At 43.1% G+C, this 23,746-nt stretch overlaps 1 protein-coding gene and 1 long non-coding RNA gene across 6 annotated transcripts in view; one reads left to right on the forward strand and one right to left on the reverse strand.

The window, feature by feature from the left end:
• Nucleotides 1–8,235, forward strand: part of ebf1a (EBF transcription factor 1a) — a 59,519-nt gene extending 51,284 nt beyond the window's left edge. The window contains exons 14-17 of one of the 5 annotated variants that reach the window (XM_044363989.1): nt 1,173–1,352; nt 3,500–3,697; nt 3,922–3,990; nt 5,234–8,235. In XM_044363989.1, coding sequence (XP_044219924.1) covers nt 1,173–1,352; nt 3,500–3,697; nt 3,922–3,989 — 446 coding nt within the window. In that variant the 3' untranslated portion in view covers nt 3,990; nt 5,234–8,235. The remainder of the gene's footprint in view (nt 1–1,172; nt 1,353–3,499; nt 3,698–3,921; nt 3,991–5,233) is intronic. The other 4 variants (XM_044363991.1, XM_044363990.1, XM_044363993.1 and 1 more) reach the window with 4 other exon arrangements.
• LOC122990604 lies at nt 45–23,585 on the reverse strand. Its single transcript, XR_006405419.1, has 3 exons — nt 23,453–23,585; nt 17,444–17,542; nt 45–761 (listed from the first exon to the last, which is right to left on the reverse strand). It is a non-coding gene; the product is annotated as an uncharacterized LOC122990604 (long non-coding RNA).
• Between the last annotated feature and the right edge of the window lie 161 nt (nt 23,586–23,746).

Consider the following 23,746-nt stretch of genomic DNA (forward strand, 5'->3'; position numbering starts at 1 on the left):
CATCATGGGAAATGTGCTGGTGATTTATTTATTTTTGTCTTTTTTAGAAAGAGAGGGGATGGATAGTAAAGATGAGTAGTGCGATAGGGATACTTTATTTTTCATGTGGGAAATTCAGAGAGGGTGATTTGAGAGCATGGAGGAAATAAAGAAGAGTCTGAAAAAAGGAGGACAGGAGGAGGAGGAGGAGGAGGAGGAGGAGGGGTGGCAGCGACAAGAAACAGGGAAAACTTGAGGAAAGAAAGAAGGTGAGAGAGTGAAGAATGGAGAAAAAGAGAGCCATGGATGGAGTGCGATGGAGAAATATGAGTGGGTCCTAGGGGTGTGTATATTAGACTGGGGTCGGCCCCTGTCTGACAGAGAGAGATGTGGGTGCAGTCAGTGGTGATTCATCACATGTATCAGGGGAAGGAGAGGAGAGTGGATGGACCAGCCTCTGGATCTGTCTTAGTACTTCCAATGAGCTTCCTCTCCTCTTCATCTTCATCTGGAAATACCTTCAGATATGAAGAAAACAACAGACATCAGCTGCTTGATTTCTGGCCCATGGAGTCTTTCCAACTCAAAGCAGATGAGGACGGGGAATTGGTGACACCTAATTATAGAAGAGTACAGCTACTATGGTAGTGGAGCGCAGCCCTTGTTGCACTAGGGAGCAGAAATTCCCGATGTTCAATTCCAGCTGTTTTTTCTCCAGTGTCAGCGTTTGGACCTGAGATGTATATTTATAGTCTTTCTTCCATCCTTCTGTTCACCACCATCTGTAAAGCATAATGGAGAGAAAGGTCCTGTCAGAAATACTGACTTGATTCTTTATAAATTACAGGAGCGCTGCAGAGGCCTTTTAGTGTTAATTGCCTTATCAATATATCTAATTTTGGAGAGGAGCCAGCAAGGTTAAAGGGCTCTTGTTTCAGCGGTTGGATTGCAGCTAGTTCGCCCTCATATCATGCTTCCCCTGCTCTGTTCATTGCTTTCTCACTGTGCCACATGCTGTCCAAGATTTTTCGAACATTTCTCTTGGCTTATATCGCTACATCCATTAGCCGTGTAGGAGAAAAGAGTGTTTGGCAGCGTTGCATGTAAGCTTTCTTGTTTTGTTTTGTCTGCCATCTGCTATACCCCTAAAACCTATTCTCTCTGTCTGTCTCTTCTTCTTTCCCTATCCATAGGTTTCAGTAGGAGTACAAGCAGTGTGTCCCCTCATGGTTATGTCCCCAGCTCCACTCCCCAACAGAGTAGCTACAGCTCTGTCTCCACTAGCATGAATGGCTACGCTAACTCTGGCATGGCAACCTTGGGCACCTCGCCCAACTTCCTCAATGGATCTGCAGGCAATTCGCCCTATGCTAGTGAGTAAACACACTACATCCGAGATCCTAGACACAATCAGCCCTTAGATGAAACCATGACAAAATCAAGGCATGGAAGGCGAAAAGATTGAATCAGAGCCTTTTTGAACATAAAAGAATAAGTCTTTGGCAGGAACTGAGAATGTGAAGCAAGAACAAGATGTGACAGACAAGGATAAAGTCATGCAGTTCAGCTGGCTCATCTGTTTCTTTAAGAACAGAGTCAAACACAAATCCCCACTTTATTGGCCAGGGGAGCAGATCACCTTCCACCCCCCCCCCACACCCCCACCCGCGACACACACACCCCACCACCCCTGCTCACACACACATTCACCCTCTACATTAAAGACCCTTGATTAAATCAATAAACTAATTGCTAGAGAAGCAATTCCATTTCAGCTCTTTGATTCCTGGGTGTTAACAAGTATTTTAACAGGCTCATCGGCCCCACACAGACACTTTCAATCAATGGCCCCTCGGCCTGCCTTTGTAGGTCCAATTTTCATTAATTGATTAGTTAGGCCCCTTCATAAATGGATTATGACTTTATTGCGAGGATTTGTCAGGAAGAGCCATAAAAGCTAAGTGTTGGATAATAACAACAATAAAGGCAGAAGCAGATATCAGAGGGCAGGTGAAATACGACTGGGTTGATTGTAAAATCACTGAGGGGGAAAATGCTCTTAGTGTATTAGCAGACAAAACACAAACCCGGGAGAGGTGGATGGATGGGATGATGTCAGAGGGAGACAGGATTTAGGGTTGTGAAGATAACCTTTCATTTTGTGTCTGAATATCAGTCTCATGATTGTGACTTTGTAGCGAACTTTGTAAATCCAGCTCACTTTTTCAAAATGTGGTTGTGCTGTCTTGCATGCAAAATCTTCACAAAATTAAATCCAGAGCCTTAGTAATGCTGTGGAACTAAGGTTGAGAATTTCACAAATGTAAGGCGTGAAGGCCTGGTCACACTCAAATTTAAAACATCAACATTTTACAGGGAAATCAATTTACACCAGTGTAACCGTGGCAATCAGCTGATTGAAGTAAATCCACTCAAATTTTACTTTGGTCGTCCTCGACTCACATATTTGCAGCATTGACCAATTGCAAACCATCTTGACAGAGACACCTTGGAGAGAACGGAGAGTCAGGGAGTTCAAAATGGCTGAAGCTACCGTGCCATGTCACCATCTAGTTTTATTTAACTTTAAGCATAAACTGCTCCACAACAGAGACACAATTTACAGACAGTTAAGACACAAGAGTCAACTGTACCAATAAGTCTTTTGGAAAAGCTGTGTGAGCTTATTTTCACATTAGCAGCTGAGCTAATGAGCATGCTATCAAGCGGGTAGCACATGACTAAAACTAACATGTTCCTGGCTGGCTAGCATGTTAATCGTTACTAGCCCTGCAAGTATTTACCAAGCTTAGAATCAAATATTTTTTGTGAAGACACACAGATTATTTGGGTGTGCCACTTTCTGGTGTGACCAGCTCAGAAATATGCTCATCAGCTGATTGCATCATATATAAGGTGGTGGCAATAAAAACACAAAGTAATATGATTATTGTTAAGCAGATGTTATCAGCCCACTTGTTGTAATTTATTGGAACCAGTGGCTCTGTCTGTTGATCTCTTGCATGATTATCTGTGATAAAGGTGATTTGGGAAAGCCTTGTTTGTAAGTAGCACTGAAAACAAATTACGGGTACGACACCCAGAGTTGGTGCAGAGATGTTTATCAGGCCGGTGCCCCTGAGCATAGGATGAGTCATCAAAACAGACTGATCAGAGGAAAAAAATGCTCTGGGCTGTTTTTGGTGCAAGTTTCCATCTAAACACATTTTTGTCTTAGCTATGGAATATCTCACTGCCAAGCGATTGCTGAAAACAAGAAAAAGTTGCAAAAAAAAGTCTGAGCCAGTTGATTCTGAGTCCAAATTATTATCCCTCCTGCCATCGTCCATTGACCAGTCCCTTTCTGTTCGTCCCGTCTGCCCGTCCTCTGCCCTCGGCCCTCTCTCTAACCCCGTCTCTCCCTTTTCCGTCTTCATCTTTCCTCCCTGTCCTTCTTCCCTGACATGCTCCCTCTGACCCCTTGAACCCCCCCTTCTCCAACCCACCTCTCTTCTCTCAGTCGTCCCGTCCAGCCCCACCATGGCCTCGTCGACCAGCCTGCCCTCCAACTGCAGCAGCTCCTCTGGCATCTTCTCCTTTTCTCCAGCCAACATGGTGTCCGCCGCCGTCAAGCAAAAGAGCGCGTTCGCCCCCGTCGTGCGACCCCAAAACTCCCCGCCACCCACGTGCACCAGCGCCAATGCTAACAGCCTGCAAGGTAAGCTGCTAGACAGGTAGCCACTTAGCATTTATTCACATAATAGAGTATATTTCCACACAAACATTACTGTCTACGCGCTAATCCTGCTCTTCTTCACCTCCTTTTGATAACAATTTCTCACCTTTCCTCTCACCTCTGCCTCCTATGCTCTCCCTTTTCTTCCTCCTCTTCACTCCCTGTTTTTTCCTTTCTTTACCCTCCACTCTCCTTCCTCACTTTAGATCAGTCTTTTGTGGACTCTAGCAAGTACTCATCAGCCAGCTCTCTGCAGGGCCTGGCCTTCTCCTGAAGTACGTTATCCCTCTCTTTCGTTTTCTCTTTCTCCCGTTTCTTTCCGTTCCACGCTCTCCCACACCACTCGTTTGCACCAGCAGCTCATCCTGCCCTACCCTTCCTTCTCTTTTCTGTTTTTATTTGTCACTCTTGACTTGTCATGGGGACAGCATATGTGTTCCATTTCCTGTTTTCACTTCCTGCTTCCTGCCTGTGCTCCGGTGGGTGTTGGGGGGGGTGTTATGCCACCACGGGTCATTCTGTTCTCCCATTTCCATCAAATGCAGCACGGGGTCTGTTCGTCTAGGCAGGATGTTGTATGGTGTTGAGATCCTGAGAGAGAGAAATGATGGATGGGAATCTTTATCAGAGCCCCAAGCTAAGCACTTCCTCACTTCCTCTGTCGGCGTTGATGAGCGCTGACCATGGTGACCCAAGGGCCATTGGCCATTGCACGCTGATCACACTGACACACATGCACACACACACAGGCGCGCACACTCACACACACACACACCACTCTGTTAATCCCAACAAGCCAGAGACACTTAGGAAATAACCAGGGAATTAGTGGATTGGAGGGAGAGGGGAATCAATAGGGAGCCAATATGTTATATGAAAAATTCCTCCCTGTGATGGCTTCTGTGTAAAAATGGGGGGAAGGGAAAGGGGGTTGGAGGGGGTGTGGGGGGGCAGGAGTGAGGCGGTGACGTAGGAGCTAGTGAGAGGCAGAGTATGATATAAGAAGGTAAAAATGTGAACGTAGCTCAGTATGAAAGGCTCATGGATCCCATTTCTATGTTCGAGTGTTGAGCGCAATTTCATCGCCTCTTGTCATCCCATGTCACAGCCTCTCTCTCATGTTTGAATTACGCTCCATGATGACAGCCTCGCACAATGGGCTTGCACAGTGTAACTGCTAACAATTAACAGCGGCAGCTCTTGCATGAAGCTATTCAGAAAGCCTGCGAAAAAGTAGAATGATGTTGCCGGTGCGCGCCAAGTTAGCGGCGCAGCGGAGAAAAATGTTTTGATTTTGGGGGCCTCGGAATGAAGATATAATGAGGGAGAGTCGTCTTTGTTCGCCAGATGCTGGAGCACATGTCTGTTATGTGACTGTTGTGATGACAGATGAAACCCAGCAATCACATGACTGACCTCTCTCTCTCTCTCTCTCTCTCTCCTCCCCCCCCATCACCCTCCCATCATCTCCCCCTCTCTATCTCTCTCTCCTTCCTCCCCCTCTTTTCCCACAAGCAGCGATTCCTGGGATGATCGTTCCACCCATGTAGAGGATCTGGGATAGCTGGAGATTGGGGAATGTTGAGAGGAAAAGACACAGTAGCGGAGTCTGGCCAGTCTCTGTTATGCTCCAGAGCTGAACTGAAGGAAGTCAAGATAAGACGCAGGACTCTGTTAAACTCAGGCCTTTCCATTGGGATATCATCTGAAGGGATAGGGGAGGAGAAAAAGGGACAATACGAACCTTTGTGATGTTATTTCCCTCTTGGTTGAATTAGTGTAGCTTCTCTGACACCGCGTTGGATGGAGTGTATAGAGACTGATAGTTTGCCCACAGTGTGACACTGACCTCATGAAAAGAGCATTTATTTATCTTTATGTTTATGCCTGTAAGGTTTGGGTTTGATTACTGGAGGCCCCATGCCATCTTGCAATCTGTAGCTCGCACAAACAACAGTGAAGTGTTGGTTTGGCCATGAAGTTTGTGTAACCTCTGTCACAATAGAAGATGCTTTCCTTAGCTCAGCCTGCTTACTAAAACCACATAACAACACACTGGCCAAATGGAACCAAGGTCAACAAAAACATAAAAAAACAAAGAAATACAGAAAAGAACAAAATCAACCCTCAATTTTGCTGCTAATTATCCCATGAATCTAAAATGGTGTAACAAAATCTCCCTAAGCGATTTCAACATCAGAAACCATGCCTTTCTTTCTTTCTGGTTTTTTTTTTTTTTTTTTTTTTGGTTGGTTTGTTTGTTTGAATTTTAATAAAACTGTGAGGATTGAGCTGTTTGCAATATGTTTTTTCTGCTTGTCATGTGAACAAAAGGTGATGGTTAGCCAAAATTGTCATTTTTCGCCTGAGATTTTAGGTAAGACTTGAAAAGCCAGAGGATGTGTGCGTCCAGCCAGCACTGTACTGAAGGAGTCTAGCAAATATCAAATTAGAATAAATGCGTGATATATGTGATATATTTTTGTATATAAAAAAAAAAGTTGAATTTTTCATTTGACCTGTCTTTCTTTTTTGCAATAGCTATAGTTTGAAATGTAAACATTAAATGTCTTAAGGCAGCTTCTCAGTACAGAAGATAGATTTACTGTGTGTTGTCAATATCTCATCTGCTAAACATGAGAAACATGGATTTGGATACAAAAAGGGGATTCCTGTAAAATATCCTATAAATAATGTATTTATCCCTTGTATTTGTACATTGCCTCTCACCCTCGTTTAGTTGTGTTGTGTAAGTTTAATACAGTAAGTGAACATATTTCACAGTGTTTTGTTTCATTATTTACTGTTGTCTCTCACTATTTAAATGTGACTTTTTTATCTTTTTTTTTTGTTTTTTTTTTGGTTTTGTATGTTGATTGTTTTGCATCGGTATACCATGCTTTCATTTGTTGATTCAAAAACATGCCATTGTCTATTTTTGTATTATTTGTAAGTTAATAAAACATTTCTGTTTTTTTCCTTATGAAAATGTTTATTGTATGGCAAAAAAGTAGCATCTTATTCAGAGTATTTGGTTGAAGTAGATTTTTTAAGAATATATACACACATTAATATATACTGTAAATCTATATCTTTTTGTTTGAACTCTTTGAGGCTTTCGGATTGATACTGTTCTTGAACTGATAATATGCATGGGTTCTTCTCTTGAGTGACACTTTCTTTTTTGTGTGGAAACCAGGAGAACTAAGAAATTGCTCTGTGTTTTTCTTTCTTTGTGTTCCTCTTTTCCCCCCCTCTGTTCTTTCTTTTCCTATGTTATTTATGCCTGCTTACATACTGTATCTATATACTCTTTCTTTTTTCTGTCACTGTAATCTTTACCAGCAGTCTAGATGCCTTAACAATGCAAACCCATTCTTCATTCAATCACGTGTACAGTTTTCTACCCTCACCACAATTGTCTATTGCCACAGAGGAATTCATGGGATCTTGGGGACAAAGCACAAACCCACTCTGTTTGGTGGTGAAGCCAGACTAGAATACAAAGAGCCATAATTCAACAATCACACACACCCCGATGTACTATAATACTACAGCAATGGCACGCTTTGAAGGACAGTCGACGCTGAGAGGTCTGTCTCAGTGGTGCTCATTGCACTTTAGTGTTCACAGAAACACTTTGTCTTTTTTTTTTGTAGCGATTATGTAGCTCTTTTTCAACTAATGAAATAATTTCAACCGCATGATGGTAATATTTCTCATTAACCACAGGATCACAACAGCATGACAATGCAGAGCTGTTTTAATTGTAGTACAAAGGGGCGCACAGTGAAGACAAGCACTGTCACAGCACAATTTTTAATCCCACACATGGAGTCACAGTTCAGACTCCAGTATCTGACAGTCGATCCCCCAGTCATTCACTCCCTGTATTAGCCTATGGACAATACAGCTTCATTACAAGCTAAACAGAACAAGAACAAGTGAGGAAGCATGAAAGGGAGCTCCTTGGCCCCTCAGCCATTTCTGTAGTCTTTTCTTTGTGTCTGCCGTGTGTCTTCAAGCTGTTGCTGGACAGAGAATAGGGCTTTTCTCTCTGCTTTTCTTTTCTAGAGCCTGGTTTTGTTAAGTGGGTAGAAAGGAGCGTTTTAACAGAGGCGCCTGCTGACAGACGAGTGTTTTTCAGGCACTTGTGTGCCTGTGCTGGTCTGGGCCAGGGCGGGAGGGGCTGCATCATATCTGTTTCAAATGAACTACAGAGGTCTGTTGTCATACAATGGCTTCTTTGTAAGCAAAGTTCCATCCTGATTATGAATATCGGTAATGGGTGACAAAGTTTTGTATTTAGGTAACAAACAACAAAAAAAAGATGCAAACCAAATAGCTGGTGTCTATTTTTTCCTCTGTTTTGTCTTTGACTGCAAATACACTGAACAGCTCTATGATATAAGGGAAGAAAAAAATTCTACTGTATAGATTATTGTTTTTGATGAAAATTGAGCTGTAAGATAACTTTTGGACTCTCACAATGTTGAATTAAAGTTACCTCTTGTCTGTGACTTTGTCAGTTGTCCTTTTGTTATTTTAAAATACGACACACTTCTGATTTCTGGGAAAATGTGGTTCATTCAATTAATAGAGTACCAACAAGGATGATTTTTGTGAGTTTCTTCTCTTTTGACTGAAAATGTCATCAGCAAATAGCTGACAGGCGGTTGACTAAGAATAGAGAAGGACTGGCTAAGACTAATTCCACAGGTCAGAAACAGGCCTGCATCCCCTCCCCCTGCTAGGCCCCTTTTCTCTAATGAATCTAATTCATTAATGCATTACTGATGGCATGGTGAACATGGTTAGCCTGACAAGTTTCCTCCTAAACATATTAGTTAATGATGATTCCAAGGTTATTAATTGCGAACGCACCAGCCCACCATAATTGAGTCATCATTTGCATACCCGGTCATCAGCAGAAAATTAATTTCTTTTTTATTTTTTGCATATCTAATTTAGGAGGCTGCTATTGGATTAGCTTGTGAAAATAGCGGATCCCAGGATTCTGCTGACCTCAAAGTGTTCCCGGGTCTCCACGGTAACTGGAGGCTTCCGTAACGCCAAGGGGGAGAGCGAGACAACCTGGAAGTACTGATGAAATAAGGACTCATAAACACTGCGTGTGTTTGTGTGTGTTGGCCTCCTTAATTGCCTATAGGTTCATAACTGCGCAGGGCTTTTTCTCCCATATATCTAATAACAGAGTTGATAGTTTGCTGACAAACAGTAAAGTGGGTTGTAGTGTGCACGATTTAGCTGTAAGAGGTGGGATATTGAATTATGGAGGTTACACACTCAGTGCTGGGGAAAATGAGTCCTGGAGCCTAATGTTTTTGATTAGTGAGCCGAGCACCGCTGCTGTGTTGTATCGTGCGGCTCCAGGGATTCAGCTTCCCCAAATGCAGCTTGCGGTGCAACACACACACACACACATACCACACTGACACACATTCAAACACACACTCATAAATCATAAATACACATAGACAAAAGGTGAACCCATTTTGCTTTTTATATCCAGCAGCTTTTCAGGCCCAGATAGACTGGTCAGTGTGGGAGGAGGACAATAGGAGTGGGAGGCCGAGGGCAGCGTGGAGCCAGCAGACCTCAGTCCTCTGGAGACATAGCATTAAAGACGCTATTCCTGGAGAACTACTCTTCTGGATACAGACGGCAGAGCACATCAAGAGAGGTGCTGTTCAGGAGCTTCTGTGCTACTAGTATCCTAATGAAATATATTAATGCACATATTCCTCACCATCCCGCTCTCCTCCTCCTCCTTCTCATTCTCCTCCCTGCATGGACACATGAAGGGAGGAAGAGCGGAGAGGCGTATTTGAAAGAAAAACAGGAGTCCCCATGGGGATCCCGGATAAAGAAAGGAAAGGAAAGAAATGGAAAGGAGAGAGGATGGGAGTGGGGTTTGAGGGGGGGTATTCAGGATGGAGGTAGACCTAGACAGTGAGCAAAAAACAAGGAGTGGAGGAATGAATATTAATAATATTCTATGTTGGAAAACAGTCACAATGGACATCATAGAGAGATGCAGAGAGACAATGGGAAGCAAGTTCCATTCCTGGCCTTACTTAACTTGTGTGTATTTGCAGGTGAATATGAGCAACTCCGCCTTTCCACATCTATGTATGCATGAAACCCGCCTGCCAGTAAGATAGAGCATATTTGAGTACAGGCATACCTAGGATGAGTGTGCACTCGCATTCAGGTTTGTGCTCTCGCTTATGAGGGTGTGTGGTCGTTTCCCACAGTAATTATCCCGGTGACTGTGGGTGTCTGTCTATGATCTGTGTGGTACCTGTCAGAGGGAGCCCGGCAGAGCCCATGCTTTATATTCCCTGTAATTGCTGCTGCTAATTTACTGTGCGTTGGCCTAATGAGTAGGGAGGTGAGGGGCTGGGGTATATAATGGATGTTAGAGAGATAGAGATAGAGAGATGGATTTCACCACTGCCGGCAGAGAGAGGGAAAAGGGGAGGAGGCCGGCGAACTGTGTGTGTTAAGCAAGCATGTAGAACACTTATCTTTATTGTTCTACTAAAATGAAAAAAAAAACAACAAAAGATAAGCTATTTGGCCCCCCACCACCCAGCCACCCGCCTCCCACTTTTCCCTCTCCATCTCTTTCTCTCCCCCCCCCCCATCCTCCCCTCAGCTGACGGTACAGTGGCGACTGCAGCGAGCGCATTAGACAAGCTTTTTGTTATGTTGATTAATGATAAAAGCAAATCCATAAATAATATAGATTATTTATTCCATTTATTCAGATGCTAATTAGAGCTGGAAGCAGATACCTCAGAGAGATGCCCTTTTTTTTTTTTTTTGTTCATCTGTTCCAATGCAGCCAGATAGACCAACTGACATTCAGACAGATGCAGAGACAGTCAGATATTAATGTCATTCACACTTTGAAGCACCAGTGGTATCTTGTGATGGGGACACGTCCACCCTTCATTTCTCCCTAATGAGGTCGTGATAGAGGCCAGTGGTTCTGGCGCACACACACACTCTGTTTTTACACACCCTCTGTGCACACTCTTGATGAGCGCTGGATTGACAGGGTCGTCTTTGATTGATGCACCGCGGTCCTTCCACATGTTCTACAGCTCAGTCATTTAATTATGTTTCCTAAGCATCATTAAGTACTATTATATTCTATCATATTCTAATGAGAGAGGTGGCCAGTCACAGGACAAGCTAATTGGTGATTAATGTTGTGTATCAGTGAGAGACAACGCAAGATTTGCCATTTAATGACACAACACTGTGTTTAAGTGCTGAATATGTAAAAACACAAACAGAGGGGGGAAATTAGAGCGGCCGTGATTGAAATCAAAACAGATATTGGCTCTTAAAGGTCTAATCTCTCACTTTTCCCTCTTGGCCTCACACCCACCCACCTCCCCCCCCTTTACACATACACACTTCCTGCATTATTCTGAATTGTTCACCTCTTAGCCGCATTACACACACTCACTCAGATAATGCAGGAAAACGTCACCGCAGACATAACTCACCTGCTCCTCGAGATTAACCACTAACTCAGTATTGATGCACTGCTTCACAGGTACGTACGCACATGAAAGTGTGCACACACACACACACACACACACACACGACACACAGACACAAACATCCTCATCTGGTATTGACATGCCGTGCAGCTGTAGGTGTTTCCATTTAAGGTCAGTCGATTGCCTTAAGTATGTAATGTTAGGAGGGGGGTCCGTAAACATGTCAAATTAGCAGTAATGAATGACCAGGCGCCGGCAGGGGGAACTGTCAGGGTGCACACCCAGGACAATACATTACCCTGAGTTATCCTAGTCTGTCCTCCTCTAACACCAGATAACACACACACACTGACCAAGCAGACACAGGGTGTAAACTAGTGGGACCCATTCAGTGGTCACACACTCTGCTTTAATGGGTTTTGTGGCTGATTGGTGTCCAAGAGACAAAAAAAAAAGACCTGAAGCAAGAAGGCTGACACAATGTTAGAGTATCGAAAGTTCAGGGGGGAAAAAAATATTCTAAAAACAAAGTTGAAAGATTGACAGACGCAACCGGGATGACAGGGGGGGAAAAAAGACGAATTGGAGAAAAAATGTATGAAAATAGATAGAGAGATAGATAGAGGACTAAGCTAGAGGGAGAGAAAACAAACTGTGGTATTTATTTTTTCTTCTCAGTGTTGAAACAGGAAAAGGACCTCTGGTTTAATAAACCATGAATCCTTTCACAGAGGGTTTGTATGTTATTCTTCGGAGAAACAGATACGTGGGGAGGGAAAGAGAGACAGAGAGAGAGAGAAGCAGAGAGCAACGGGGGGAAAAAAAGAGATGCTCTGCAACCATATGAATTTCCCTCTTACCAGCACACACACACACACACACACACACACACACACACACACACACACACACACACACACTCCTCAGCCCACTTCCAGGCTGTAGCCTATGTTAGTTTTGGGTTGGAAGTGTGTGGGGTGGAGAATAGGAGGGGGGGGGCTACACATCCTCCTCAGTGCAGCCTGAGAGAGAACAAGCATAAATGAGAAGTAAAAGATATACTTCCCATCTGTAAATGATTAAATCTTTCTCCTCTTCCTCTCAGCATTTGACAGTTTGTGAAAATTACTCTCTAACATATTCGCTCCACTCTGATACACACACACACACACAAAAATCTTCATTTCACCACAACAATGCATGTACATCGATGTGTGGCACATACATAAGTGGAATGAATCTGTCCACTTGAATTCGTAAGCTTGTTTTTACTGTATGCACTGTGGATTTAGTGATAAATAAACATGTACACAAACATGAACCTACTGTCTCTGTATGTTGTCTCCTTTCTCCCCTCACCCGCACTCCCCCGCTCTCCCTCTCTCCTTCCTGTAACAAAGGTTACATTGATCATGTTTCTAAAAGAGACTCTGTATTTCCACATGGCCCTGCCTCTGATATGTTTTTCTTGGCAGGTCGGACTTCTACTTTTGTCATTCACTCAGCATATTTTAACAAATTAGAAACATTAGAAACCAGGATGGCGGTAATGTTTTGGTTTGGTTTCGAAACTCTTACGGTCCCCACAATTATATTTCAAAACAGGGGCGAATTGTTTGACAGCCGAGCGGAATAAAACCCTAAAACAACTTTTTCATTAGAAACACATGCTCTTGCAATTAGAACCTAGCATTATGTTAATGTGTGTTTGCACTGGTTCATTTGTTGTCGTGTGAACGGTGACGCCGTGTGAGCGCGTGCGGGTTAGAGTGAGTCTGCGTGCACACGTATGTGCTTTTATACGTGTGAGGGTGTGTGTGTGTGACTGTGTGGTTGCCTCTATGTGTGTGTGTGTGTGTGTGTAAGGGACAAAGGGACACAGTGCTCCACATAACAGCATTACAGATGGCTGTTGTGAGTGGTTGTGACAGTGAAAGCGAGTGAGTTCCCACTCCATACAGATGTACTCTGAGTGACCTTACAAACACAGTGGAACTAAAACAGGCCCCCTACCTCTCGCTCTCACTCTGGCGCACACTGTCAATTCTCACTCAGCCCTTGCGGGGCACTAAAAGTTGTTTCCTGAGCCAGGAATACATCAAGGGCCAAGAATATATAAGCAGGGAGCAGGAGAGATGCATAGCTAAGGTCCAGGAAAACATAACTTGGTCTAAGTAAATATTGGACTGAAGGATTAGTAGCTTTTGCCACCTATAAAAGCAAGACAGGTATGCCAGCCTGAGTTAACGACCACATGCTCTGACTTTACCCTGGATTGTTTTACCAAGGAGCTGCTGTGGACAAAGAGGACATTTCAACAAGTTCACTTTATGGAGGAAGAGGGGGGAAAAACTAGAAATGACTTTACTTAGCTGAACAATTACCCCTTCCTTTCACTGATATGGGGACTGTACAAAAATTATTTGGCTGTGGAGGGGGGGCTGAACTTCATTTTTCACACCATAAAAAAGCATGACCTCCCCCTGCATAAAGTAATTTTTTCTTTTGGACTCTCCCCTTGAGTAAGAGTAAAATGCAATAAACTCCCTACAATATCTCAAGATAAGTACTAGATTGATACAATTAATTTCCCCATTGATAACATTAAAGATGGTATATCCCAATTTAAACTTTAATATGTTAATGGAAGGATAATTTTCATACAGCCACTAATTGCTTGTACAAAATGCAGTGGCTAGACTATTAAGTATTAATTGGAACTGGCCGTAGATCTCACATCACTCCTACTTTAGCGTCACTGCATTCGCTGCCAACAAAGATCAGGATCAATTTTAAGATTCTTTTAATCACTTATAAGGCACGGTTTAGCACCGAGCTACTTAGCCCTTACACTACTGAACGGTCACTTACATCATCCAACCAGAACCTGTTGGCCATACCGCGTGCCAAACTAAAAACCAAAGGTGATGGCGCTTTTCCTGCCCTGGCACCCAGACACTAGAACAATCGCCCCCCTCCCATTAGACCAGCTGAGTCTGTTGACTGTTTTAAACAATCTTTAAAAACCCACTCTTTCAGGACGGCCTTTCCATAACATTCGATAACTTCAAGTGTGTGCTCTGGGTGGTGACTGGTTGCTGTATGCTTTGTGTTCATATGTGCGTTATGTCCCTATGTATTCTTTTCTGTTTTTCTTGTTCTCTTTTTCTTTCTGTGCCAATGTTGATGTAAAGCACTTTGTTAACTGTGTTAAAAAAGGTGTTATACAAATAAAGTTTCATTTACTTACTTACTTCACAAATGGCAAAATTTTGACAGGATTGTTGTCATTTACGTATTGCCAAATATACCTTTATGACCTGTGGCTTACACAAAAGCCATATTTTTTATGTCGTTTTTTTTTTTTTCTTGCTATGAAACTCGTAAGAGAGAGAAAACTTGGTAACAGTTTACTTTAAGTTTCCCTATTTAGCATTTCTAAGCAGTATATAAACAGTTAATAAATTGTTAATAACACACTATAATGTAATTATAAGCAGATATAAGGACATTTTAAGTGTTAATTAATGTACAATATTTGTCAGAAATTATAACTTACCCTCTGAGGACATATTTTATAATATTACAACTGTGTTTTACTATATTTTCTGTTTATACACCAGCATCCAGTTATAGGCGTCCATAAGAGGAGTTGACAAATATGTCAATAAATACTTATATCTGCTTACCACTACATTATGGTGTGCATTATAGTGTATCATTAGTCATTCATTAAATATGTATATGCTGATTATAAATGACAAACAGGAGGACTTAAAGTAAAATGTTACCGAGAAATGAAATAAAATATTAATCTGGGACAAGAAAAGGTTGAAAGACCCTCTCTTACTCTTCCAAAAATGATCACTACCCTCTCTTCAGCAAAAGGAAAAAAAATACACAATCCTCCCCCTTTTCTGACACAAATAATTTTCACACAGTCCCTTATTATTCCTGTCTCTTCTTTTTAAAATATAAATACATTTTAAAGGGTCTGTTCTGGAGCATTCCTCTGCTTTCTGTGATGTTGAAGCTGATTTTGATTTTTGTCTTTGCTTGCTCATTCTTTTATTCCTCCACTGAGCCAGCTCTTTTCTGGTGGTGGATTGTGAAACAACAAGAATGTTTTTTATTCTCGTGCGGTCTCACCCACAACATTTGTTTCCAATTTGACAGATTTTGGAACACAAATTCTTGGGAGAGAAAATGATGGTTGCACGATGGTTCAGAAGTAAACCCTTTACGAAAATCCTCCACCTATCCCTCAAATCTCTCCCCTCACTGTCCCGATTGCTCCAAGGCTCCCTCCTTTACTTCCTTCACCTCGACTCCTCTTTCCTCTGTTGGTTTAAGTCCAAACAAAGTCACCTCATCTTGTATTGTGGGAGAGATTGTAAAGTTTTCATTGAGCCCATGTGGAAGTGATTTGGCTGTAATCTCCAGTAATTGTGACTGTAACACAGAAACAGGCTGGAACAGATTGGCCCTGTATTTTTCTTCAGGGTCACTATGGGCTTATCTCAATATTTAGCGTCTTGCCTGATTGAGTTATCATATCACATTTGCTGTTAAGAGCTGAGTGATGTCAACAAATGTAACCTGAGAGCACAAAATGTTGCTTTAAATCACAAAGAGGAAGGTTCCTGTTTGTGGAAAGCACACACATCAGTGTCAGCGCGACCCGCCGAGACCTGACTTTTTAAAATGCATGACATTTAAGACCGCTGTAGAGATGTGAAACAAAAATGCTGTTAAAATATCCACTATTACAGTGTGACCTATCCTAGATCTGAACCCAGTTTCCCCCGACCCGTGTCACACACACACACACACACACACACACACACACACACACACACAGAAGTCAAGAGCACTCTGCTCAGTTGCTGCTGAGGTGCAAATGGTTTGTCTCTACGCATCACTGACCCAATGCTGCTCCTTCACCTCCTCTCTCCTCTGTCTGCTTCTTCTTGACTCTGTCCATCAATGCTTCACCTCGGTCACCCCTCTCTCCTTTGCACTTTTGTCTCTGTGCCCTTTTCCTCTCTTCCCATAATTTGTCTCTTTGTCCTCTGTTCATCATACTTTCCATCTTTCTGACTCACAATTTGTTTTCTCCCTGCTCTCTCAGCCCCACGGCCCTCACTCACACATCCTGATGAATGAGTAATCTTGTTGCATTGTACTCAGTCATCCTTGTCCGTGTTCGATAATGTCTCATTTGATTCTTCCTACTAGTGTTCAGTGAATGGCAGAGACTGAGAGCTGGAAGCCATGCAGTTATCATAAAGAGCATGTCAACTGCGAAGCCACAAAGCCTACAAGTGATTAAAACCCTTCAACTCAGGGTTACTTCATCACAATCATTAGTCTTTTCTTGTCCTACCTTCTGGCTGTAAAACCCACAGAGCCTTACCCTCCCCGTCCGTTAATAATATTCACTCTGCCTCTGATACATTAGCCAGTGAATGATAGGGCAAAGCCCTGGCCTAATTGCTTTCTTCTTGTAAAGTCTCAATTCATTTTTGCTGAGGAGACACGGAGATGTGTGCCTATAGCGTGCGCATGCATGAGCCGACACACAGCAACACACAGAACCTGACGTGCACACTTTCACACACTCGCACTTACATTTACACACAACCCCACCTTCCCGCTGCCGTTTTATGATGGATGGGGCTGAGGATGCATGGGGGAGGAGAGGGGGAGAGAGACTATAAGACTGCACATGTGCGTGTATGTGTGTGTGCGCACGAGAAAGTGTGTGTGTCGGTTGGAAAGAAAGAAAAAGGGAGAGAGTAGGAGAGAGAGAAGCCGAGCTGAGGAGCTCTGATTAACGACACGGAGAAGGGGTCCCAGAGGAGCTGGGGGAAGAGCAAAACTATCTAGGGCCAGCTGAGAGAGAGCGAGAGAGAGAGGTTGGAATAGAGAAAGGGGGAGGTAGGGAGTGGAGGGGGGGGGGCACAAAAAACAGTGGAAAAAAATGGGGGCGGTGGGAGAATCTGTTTTCTTTTCATACGTTTCATTAAAAGAGATTCACAAACACATGAAACTCTGCATATCCATCATCATCATTGGCAAATACGAGTATGAGCTTTATCCCTGTTAGCTGCACAAAGCACTCCTTCTCTTCTACCTACCAGATACGACACACACCCATCAGATTAAATCTTCTCGCCTTACCTACCTTACGATCCTGGAGCCTGGTGCCTCAGGTTTCTGTCCACGGCGCTGTCAGAAGGGGAAACAGGGTGTGTGTTGCCAGAGCGCAGGCCATCACCTCTCCCTGATTGCACATGAGAGTAGAGGTAATGGGAGTGTAATAGCACCTTAAGTACCCTGCTCTCACTGACACTGGCTGTATAGCATTACCCCTTTGGTCTGACTGTGTGGCAAAGAGTGTGTGTACATGTGTGGACGAAGGGGTGTATGCATTGGCATATGTGTGTGTGCAAGTTTTTTTCTGTGTGCCAATCCGTTTGTCTGCTGTGGATAAGTGTGGAGGTGTTTGTGTGTGTGTGTGTGTGTCTGCTGAAAGAGGTCTGACTGAGGTTTGAGTGTGTTGTGTTTTCCCTGAGGGTCGTCTGAGCCGTAGCGATCAAAGAGAGAGATGGAGGTTAACTGACCAGACCTGAGAACCTCCACAGAAGGACCTGAGGGACTCCTCTCTGTTAGCCCAGGTACCAATCATCTGACACACACACACAAACACACACAATCAGTAGAGCAGTGAGTGTAGAGGGGGGCAGTTTGAGTGATCCGGAGGGATTTAAAGATCTGTAAGGCCCAAACTAACTTTGTCACTTCACTCATGAAGCCGTAGCCTTTCACACAGTATCCATTACCTCAGATACGTTCTCTACAAAACATCAAATAGCTTTATCCCAACTCCTACCTCTATGCTTTCACAGAGAGATGCCTTCCACTGATATGGAAGTCCTGTAAAGTGAGTGTAAGTTATATAGCGGAGGTCCTTAGAGAGAAACTCAATGACTAGTCTTGTACTAGAAAGTTAGACTGTATTCCTGAGTAGCTCAAAGTAACCGACTCCCACTGAAGGACTGAGAGTGGCGCACTTCTGCTGGAAGTTATGTTGTCAAAGGAGAGAGAGGGAGAAAAAGAACAAGTGCATTCAAGTGTGCGAACGTGTGCAAGTGTGCAAATGTGGAAATGCGCGAGTTGCAGGAGTGGGTGTGCAAATGCACGTGGGTCTGAGTGTGTGTGTGTGTGTGTGTGTGTGTGTGTGTTTGAAAATGAATGAGAGATAACCATCACAGGCAGCTGCTGTGGTGAGGAGAGACGACTAGCACCAGCTAGATGCTGCAGGGAAGTTTCCTCGAAAACAACATTGACTACTTGTTGATTCCATAGGTTCTTACATCTAATACATATTATTGTAGAAATCAGACATTTTGTGAGAGCTTTGATTCCAAACAGTCTGTCATATAGAACCTCACATCAGTGCAAAAGCATCAGCAGTGAAAAAGTATGCAGATAATTTAATTATATAAAAGTAGAAACACCAAAATGTAAAGATACTCAATCATAAATCAAAGTTCTGCATTAAAAAAACAACTTTTATGAAATAAATAAAAAAATAAATAAAATACAGGAAAATGTACTTACATGTTAAAAATAAAATTATTTATTATACAGAATGGTCACTTTTAATCTTATATTATTGTATTACATGACTTTATTATTATTACTGATTCAAACATATCAAAGGATAAGGCCGGCAATATATTTCTTATTGTGAAAGAGACAAATAGAGCTTACGTCTTTGTGCCATAGACCTCCATTGTTGTCCAAAAACTACTGAGCCTCTCCATTGCATTGACTGACATGTTCCCTCATTAACATAAACATGGGCACTGTAGTTTTTTGAGTCAAGCCTTCATACTGGTACACTGTCCGTCTGCCATAAATGGTCACCAGCACAATCAATGTGTGTCAATCTACAGCTGAACATAGTACCCAACAAATGCACTATTCATCTATGTTTGACTAATGTTTGATAAAAACTACAGTGTCCTGCCTTTTCAGGAAATGACTGCGCCTTTAAAAAAAGAATTAAACTATCTATTTGTGAGCTGATTTTCAATACGTGTCTTCAGACCATATCTAAAAGCAAAAGTGTTAATGATGGATTCCTCCTGGCTGCATCACAATGCCTCCCTGATATCTATCCAAGTATCTTTTGTGTGTTGTCCAAATAGGGATATAACAATGTACAGTTTCCATTCAAAGCCATTCATGGCAGTGTGCTCAGTTGTGCCCACAAAAAGTGATGGAAGTATTTGCATGAAGAATGAAAAAAATGAGAGCTGTAAGCGTATACCGTAATTAAGTTTAATCATGCATAACTAATCATATGTTGTATGCACACAATGTTAATCTGCAAGTTAAGTGCGATTACAGCTGTCAAAGAAATGTGAAGTAAAATCTACAATATCAAATTGTAGTGAAGTAAAAAGTGGAAATAGTAAAGTCCAAGTACAAAATTGAAATTAAACACAGCACTTGAGTATTAGATACTTTACACCACTGCTGTAGTGTATGGTGTCTTGTACAGTATGCTGCATTTCCTGTATGTGAGGAATGGTCAACTGTCCTTTCCCTGAAATAAACAAAGTATATCCTCTTCTCTCTAGTTAAACATGACCCTAACGATGACATTGAGAGCCAGCCTGTTTGGGTAGGTGATGGTGGTGTATGTATCCATGTGTGTGTGTGTGTGTGTGTGTGTAAGGAGGGGTGGGAGGTGGGGCACAGGATCCCGCTGCTGGGTAACATCTCTGTCAGGACGGCTCTGCTCCGTCACCACCCCGCTTCCACACACACACACATGCACACACACACACCCACGCACTCCATCAGCACCCGCTCAGGGCTCATCAGTCGCAATGGAGCACATGTGGCCGGAGTATTCTAAACAAAGCTTTATAAAGAGCTCAACTAAGACGGCCCGATGTGACAGTCAGGGTACTAATGATGCCTGGAGACCGCTAAATACGCCACTGACAGACCTACGGCCTGCATGCCATGCACAGACACATCACACACAAGTTTTCATTTTGGCATGCACTGACAAACTCTCGCAATCACTGTGGCAGGGTGGAACACATGCTCGCAGTGGCAAACACACAGATGCACACAAACTCATACACACACACACCTTGTGCCCAAGGGCATCTGTCCGCAGCCTAAGAGCTCCCAACTGTTGAGGAAAAACAGCTCAATTAGCTCAGTGGAGGAACTAACGAAATATGTCTATACATATACACACACACACACACACACACACCACCCACACACATACACACACTCAGAATCGCATTGATCCTTTCCCAGTCTGTGGCTCTAATTGGTGTGTTGATGATACTGTGAGAGTGTGGGATCCTTCAGGCAACCATAGAATGACTTCCAGCTCTTTATTTCTCATTTAAAGTTGAAATACACCCACAAATCCTCCCAGTCGCTGCAAACTATATTCTACCTGATATTCCTTTTGAGATTCTTGTCTTATGTCTGGGTTTAATCACATTTTTTTCTAGCGCGTGGTAATGCCAAACCTGAGAGCACTCCAAGATCACAAAAAGCACACACTGCAGCCTTAAAATCAGAGTGTTCCCGTGCCATAAATATCTAATAGCTTGATGACTTTGTTGCTCCCAGTAGATTGAACAGTTGTAAAAACCATCTATCCATTATGTGCATGTCCATTAAAACTACGCACGCAAATGCTCAATGAGCACCTCCAATTCAAATATACACAAACCCTCGCACACACACACACACACACACACATACACGCACACTGTTACAGCAAGTTATTGAGAGCAAATGGGGTAGAGTTATTTCCATAAAGGGTCTCAGTGGGTCTCAAGGATCTCTGCTCCCGCCGACTGGGAGCGATTTAGTGAAGCACACACTGGTATATTAGTAACTGAAGACGTCTGGGGACAAAGCTGCTCTCTACAAAACCCTATCCCTCCACTGTGACCTCTAGAGCATTCACAACTGGGACTGGGAGGCACTCTCCATCTTTCGCTGACTATCTCAGTTTGTTCTCCTTTTCTCTTTGACTTTTGGGTCTCTTTTTTTACTATCTTCTATCTTTCTTGAGAGCGGGGTTCTCTTTTTTATCCCTATATATATTAGATTTTTTTTCCATCTCCCTCCTCTCTTTCCATTCCACCCATATTCTACTCTATTTTCCACATTTCTCTCACTACAGTTCTCTCTCTTACATCCATCCTGTCTCTCTTTCTCTTTCTCTCTCTCTCTCTCTCTCCACCCCCCCCCCCATCCCTCCACTCCTTGGCCCCAGGGACGGACTGCTGATAGACTGTGTACACCAGCTGCCCAGGGGCTATTTTTAAGGAGCATTTGTCCTTCTCCTTCCCTCTGGAGACTGACTCAACCCAACAACATCTCGTCCGCGCACACTCACATGTGCGCACAAACACACACAGGCATTAACACATGCACTCATTAGCCCATGAGCATGCATGCCCCACACTTTCTTTCTCGCACACATCCACACACATCCTCCATCCAAGGGCATTCTGTAAATGTAGGGGCAGCTTGTAGCGCCGTAGCCCACTGCTTAACTGCACAGGAGCCCAGGCGCTCCCCAGCCAGCCTCAGAGGGCTCATAAAGCTACCCTCCTCCCAGGGCCTGGCTAATGCGCTCCCTTGTTCTACCCCTGCCTTACAATAGTTTGTAAAACAATACTGTAAAACACTGTTGCCGAGTATTGCGTCAGGCTGCTTTCATCACTAAACCCACAGCAGCCAATAGGGGCACTTGAATAATGCATACAGGAAGTCAGAAGATTCAAGTTCGGTGGCACCCCGCAAACTGCAGCTTAACACCGCTGTAGTCTGTCTTATTTGACCCTGCCTCCACATCATGTTGAAGAAATATAAACCTAAGTACTGCAAAAAGAAGAGATGGATTTGCAGAAACAGAGGAGGAAAACGTTCAAGAGACAGAAAGCTTGTCAGAGACACAAGAATGAGTAAAGCAATTAGTCTGCTCACTGCTAACACAACCGTGAAAAATTCAGAAATGTGAAATTATTTCAATTTTCATTTGTAACCTCGGTAATAATTGTAAAGGAATTTGTTAACAAGCTACTAAATTATGTTCAAAGCATAAAATCTAGGCTGCGAACCTTACTTTTGTGTTGTGTTCAACCGCTGCTGCTCAAAGCAAATGTAAAATATAAAATGAATCCTCAAACAACTGCTCCAGCAACCTCGTTAAGACATTATTTACTTTCATCGTTAGCCAGGGAAGAGGACACTAAAAATCTGTCAGCAGCCTGAAACGCTTCCTCGAGTGTCTGAGCACTGTTTAATTGTGCCATTTATCAGCCAAAAAAAGCCTTCACACTCATAAATAAACACAATGCCCGTGCAAAGGAATTATAAAAATGTCATGGCTAACCCACAAGTGAGGCCAGTGTTGATGCATATTAAGCGATTTAGTCAGTGAAGGAGTGGAGCAAAAATATGATGGTTAATTTAAGAGTCATTAAAATTGTATGAATGTGCATTGCGCTTGCTTGGAGTGGGATTTTCTCTGATCGGTAACGAAGAGGGAGAAAGAGCAATACAAGCTGCCACACATTGTGGTCTATAAACTCACTGATTGATCATGGTAGAGCCAAGCAAACCTGAGAGGGAGGCCCAATCAATGTTTCTGAGACTGTGGAATGTGTGTGTGTCTATGTGTGTGTGTGTGTGTCTGTGCTTGCGTGTGTGTGTGCATGCGTGCAGGTCTGTGTGTATTTATGTGTACTTGCATGCAAGCATGCACTATTTTGGCTGTACATGTTTACAGCCTTGTGTGTTTCATACATATTGAAGTGCACGCATTTGTGGATATGTGTGTGTGTGATTGTGTGCATGTGTGCGTGTGTGTGTGATTGTGTGCTTCCCTCATTTGAGGAAAGACAATGTTCTACATTCCACAGGGGAACAGAGTCATTACCGAAGCAGGAACTCAAGCCTGGAGGCCACGGCTCTGCATGTAGTGTGAATAGATCGAGCTAGTTTCTCACCGAGACGTGCTGTAGAACACACACTCCGCCATTACCAGTGCCCTGCAGTTCAAACCTCACTCCCACCTTATTTCAGCTTGGAAAAATAGGTAAAGTTGACAAAAACAAACAACTTATCTCACCATGGCAGCTCTGAGATGAAGCGATCATTGCATTATGCGCAGACACTGCAACCCCATCAATAATTTGTGTATCAAATTCAAAGTAAGTGTTGAGTGGACGTCTGTGAGGTGACTTGTAGATCTAGACGGCGTGAATTCTCTGTGACTCCGAGGCTAAGCTTCATAATCAGCCGCTGAGGGATGTGTCAGCTCTGAAGCCCTCTGCTGCCCTCTGTTGGTGACTGAATCTCACCCAACGTTCCCACACAATGCAGGTAGAGACATATGGCAGCTGTCTATCACTAAATAACAGGT

Source organism: Thunnus albacares, chromosome 10 (assembly GCF_914725855.1).
Source record: "Thunnus albacares chromosome 10, fThuAlb1.1, whole genome shotgun sequence".
Classification (NCBI taxonomy): Eukaryota; Metazoa; Chordata; class Actinopteri; order Scombriformes; family Scombridae; genus Thunnus; species Thunnus albacares.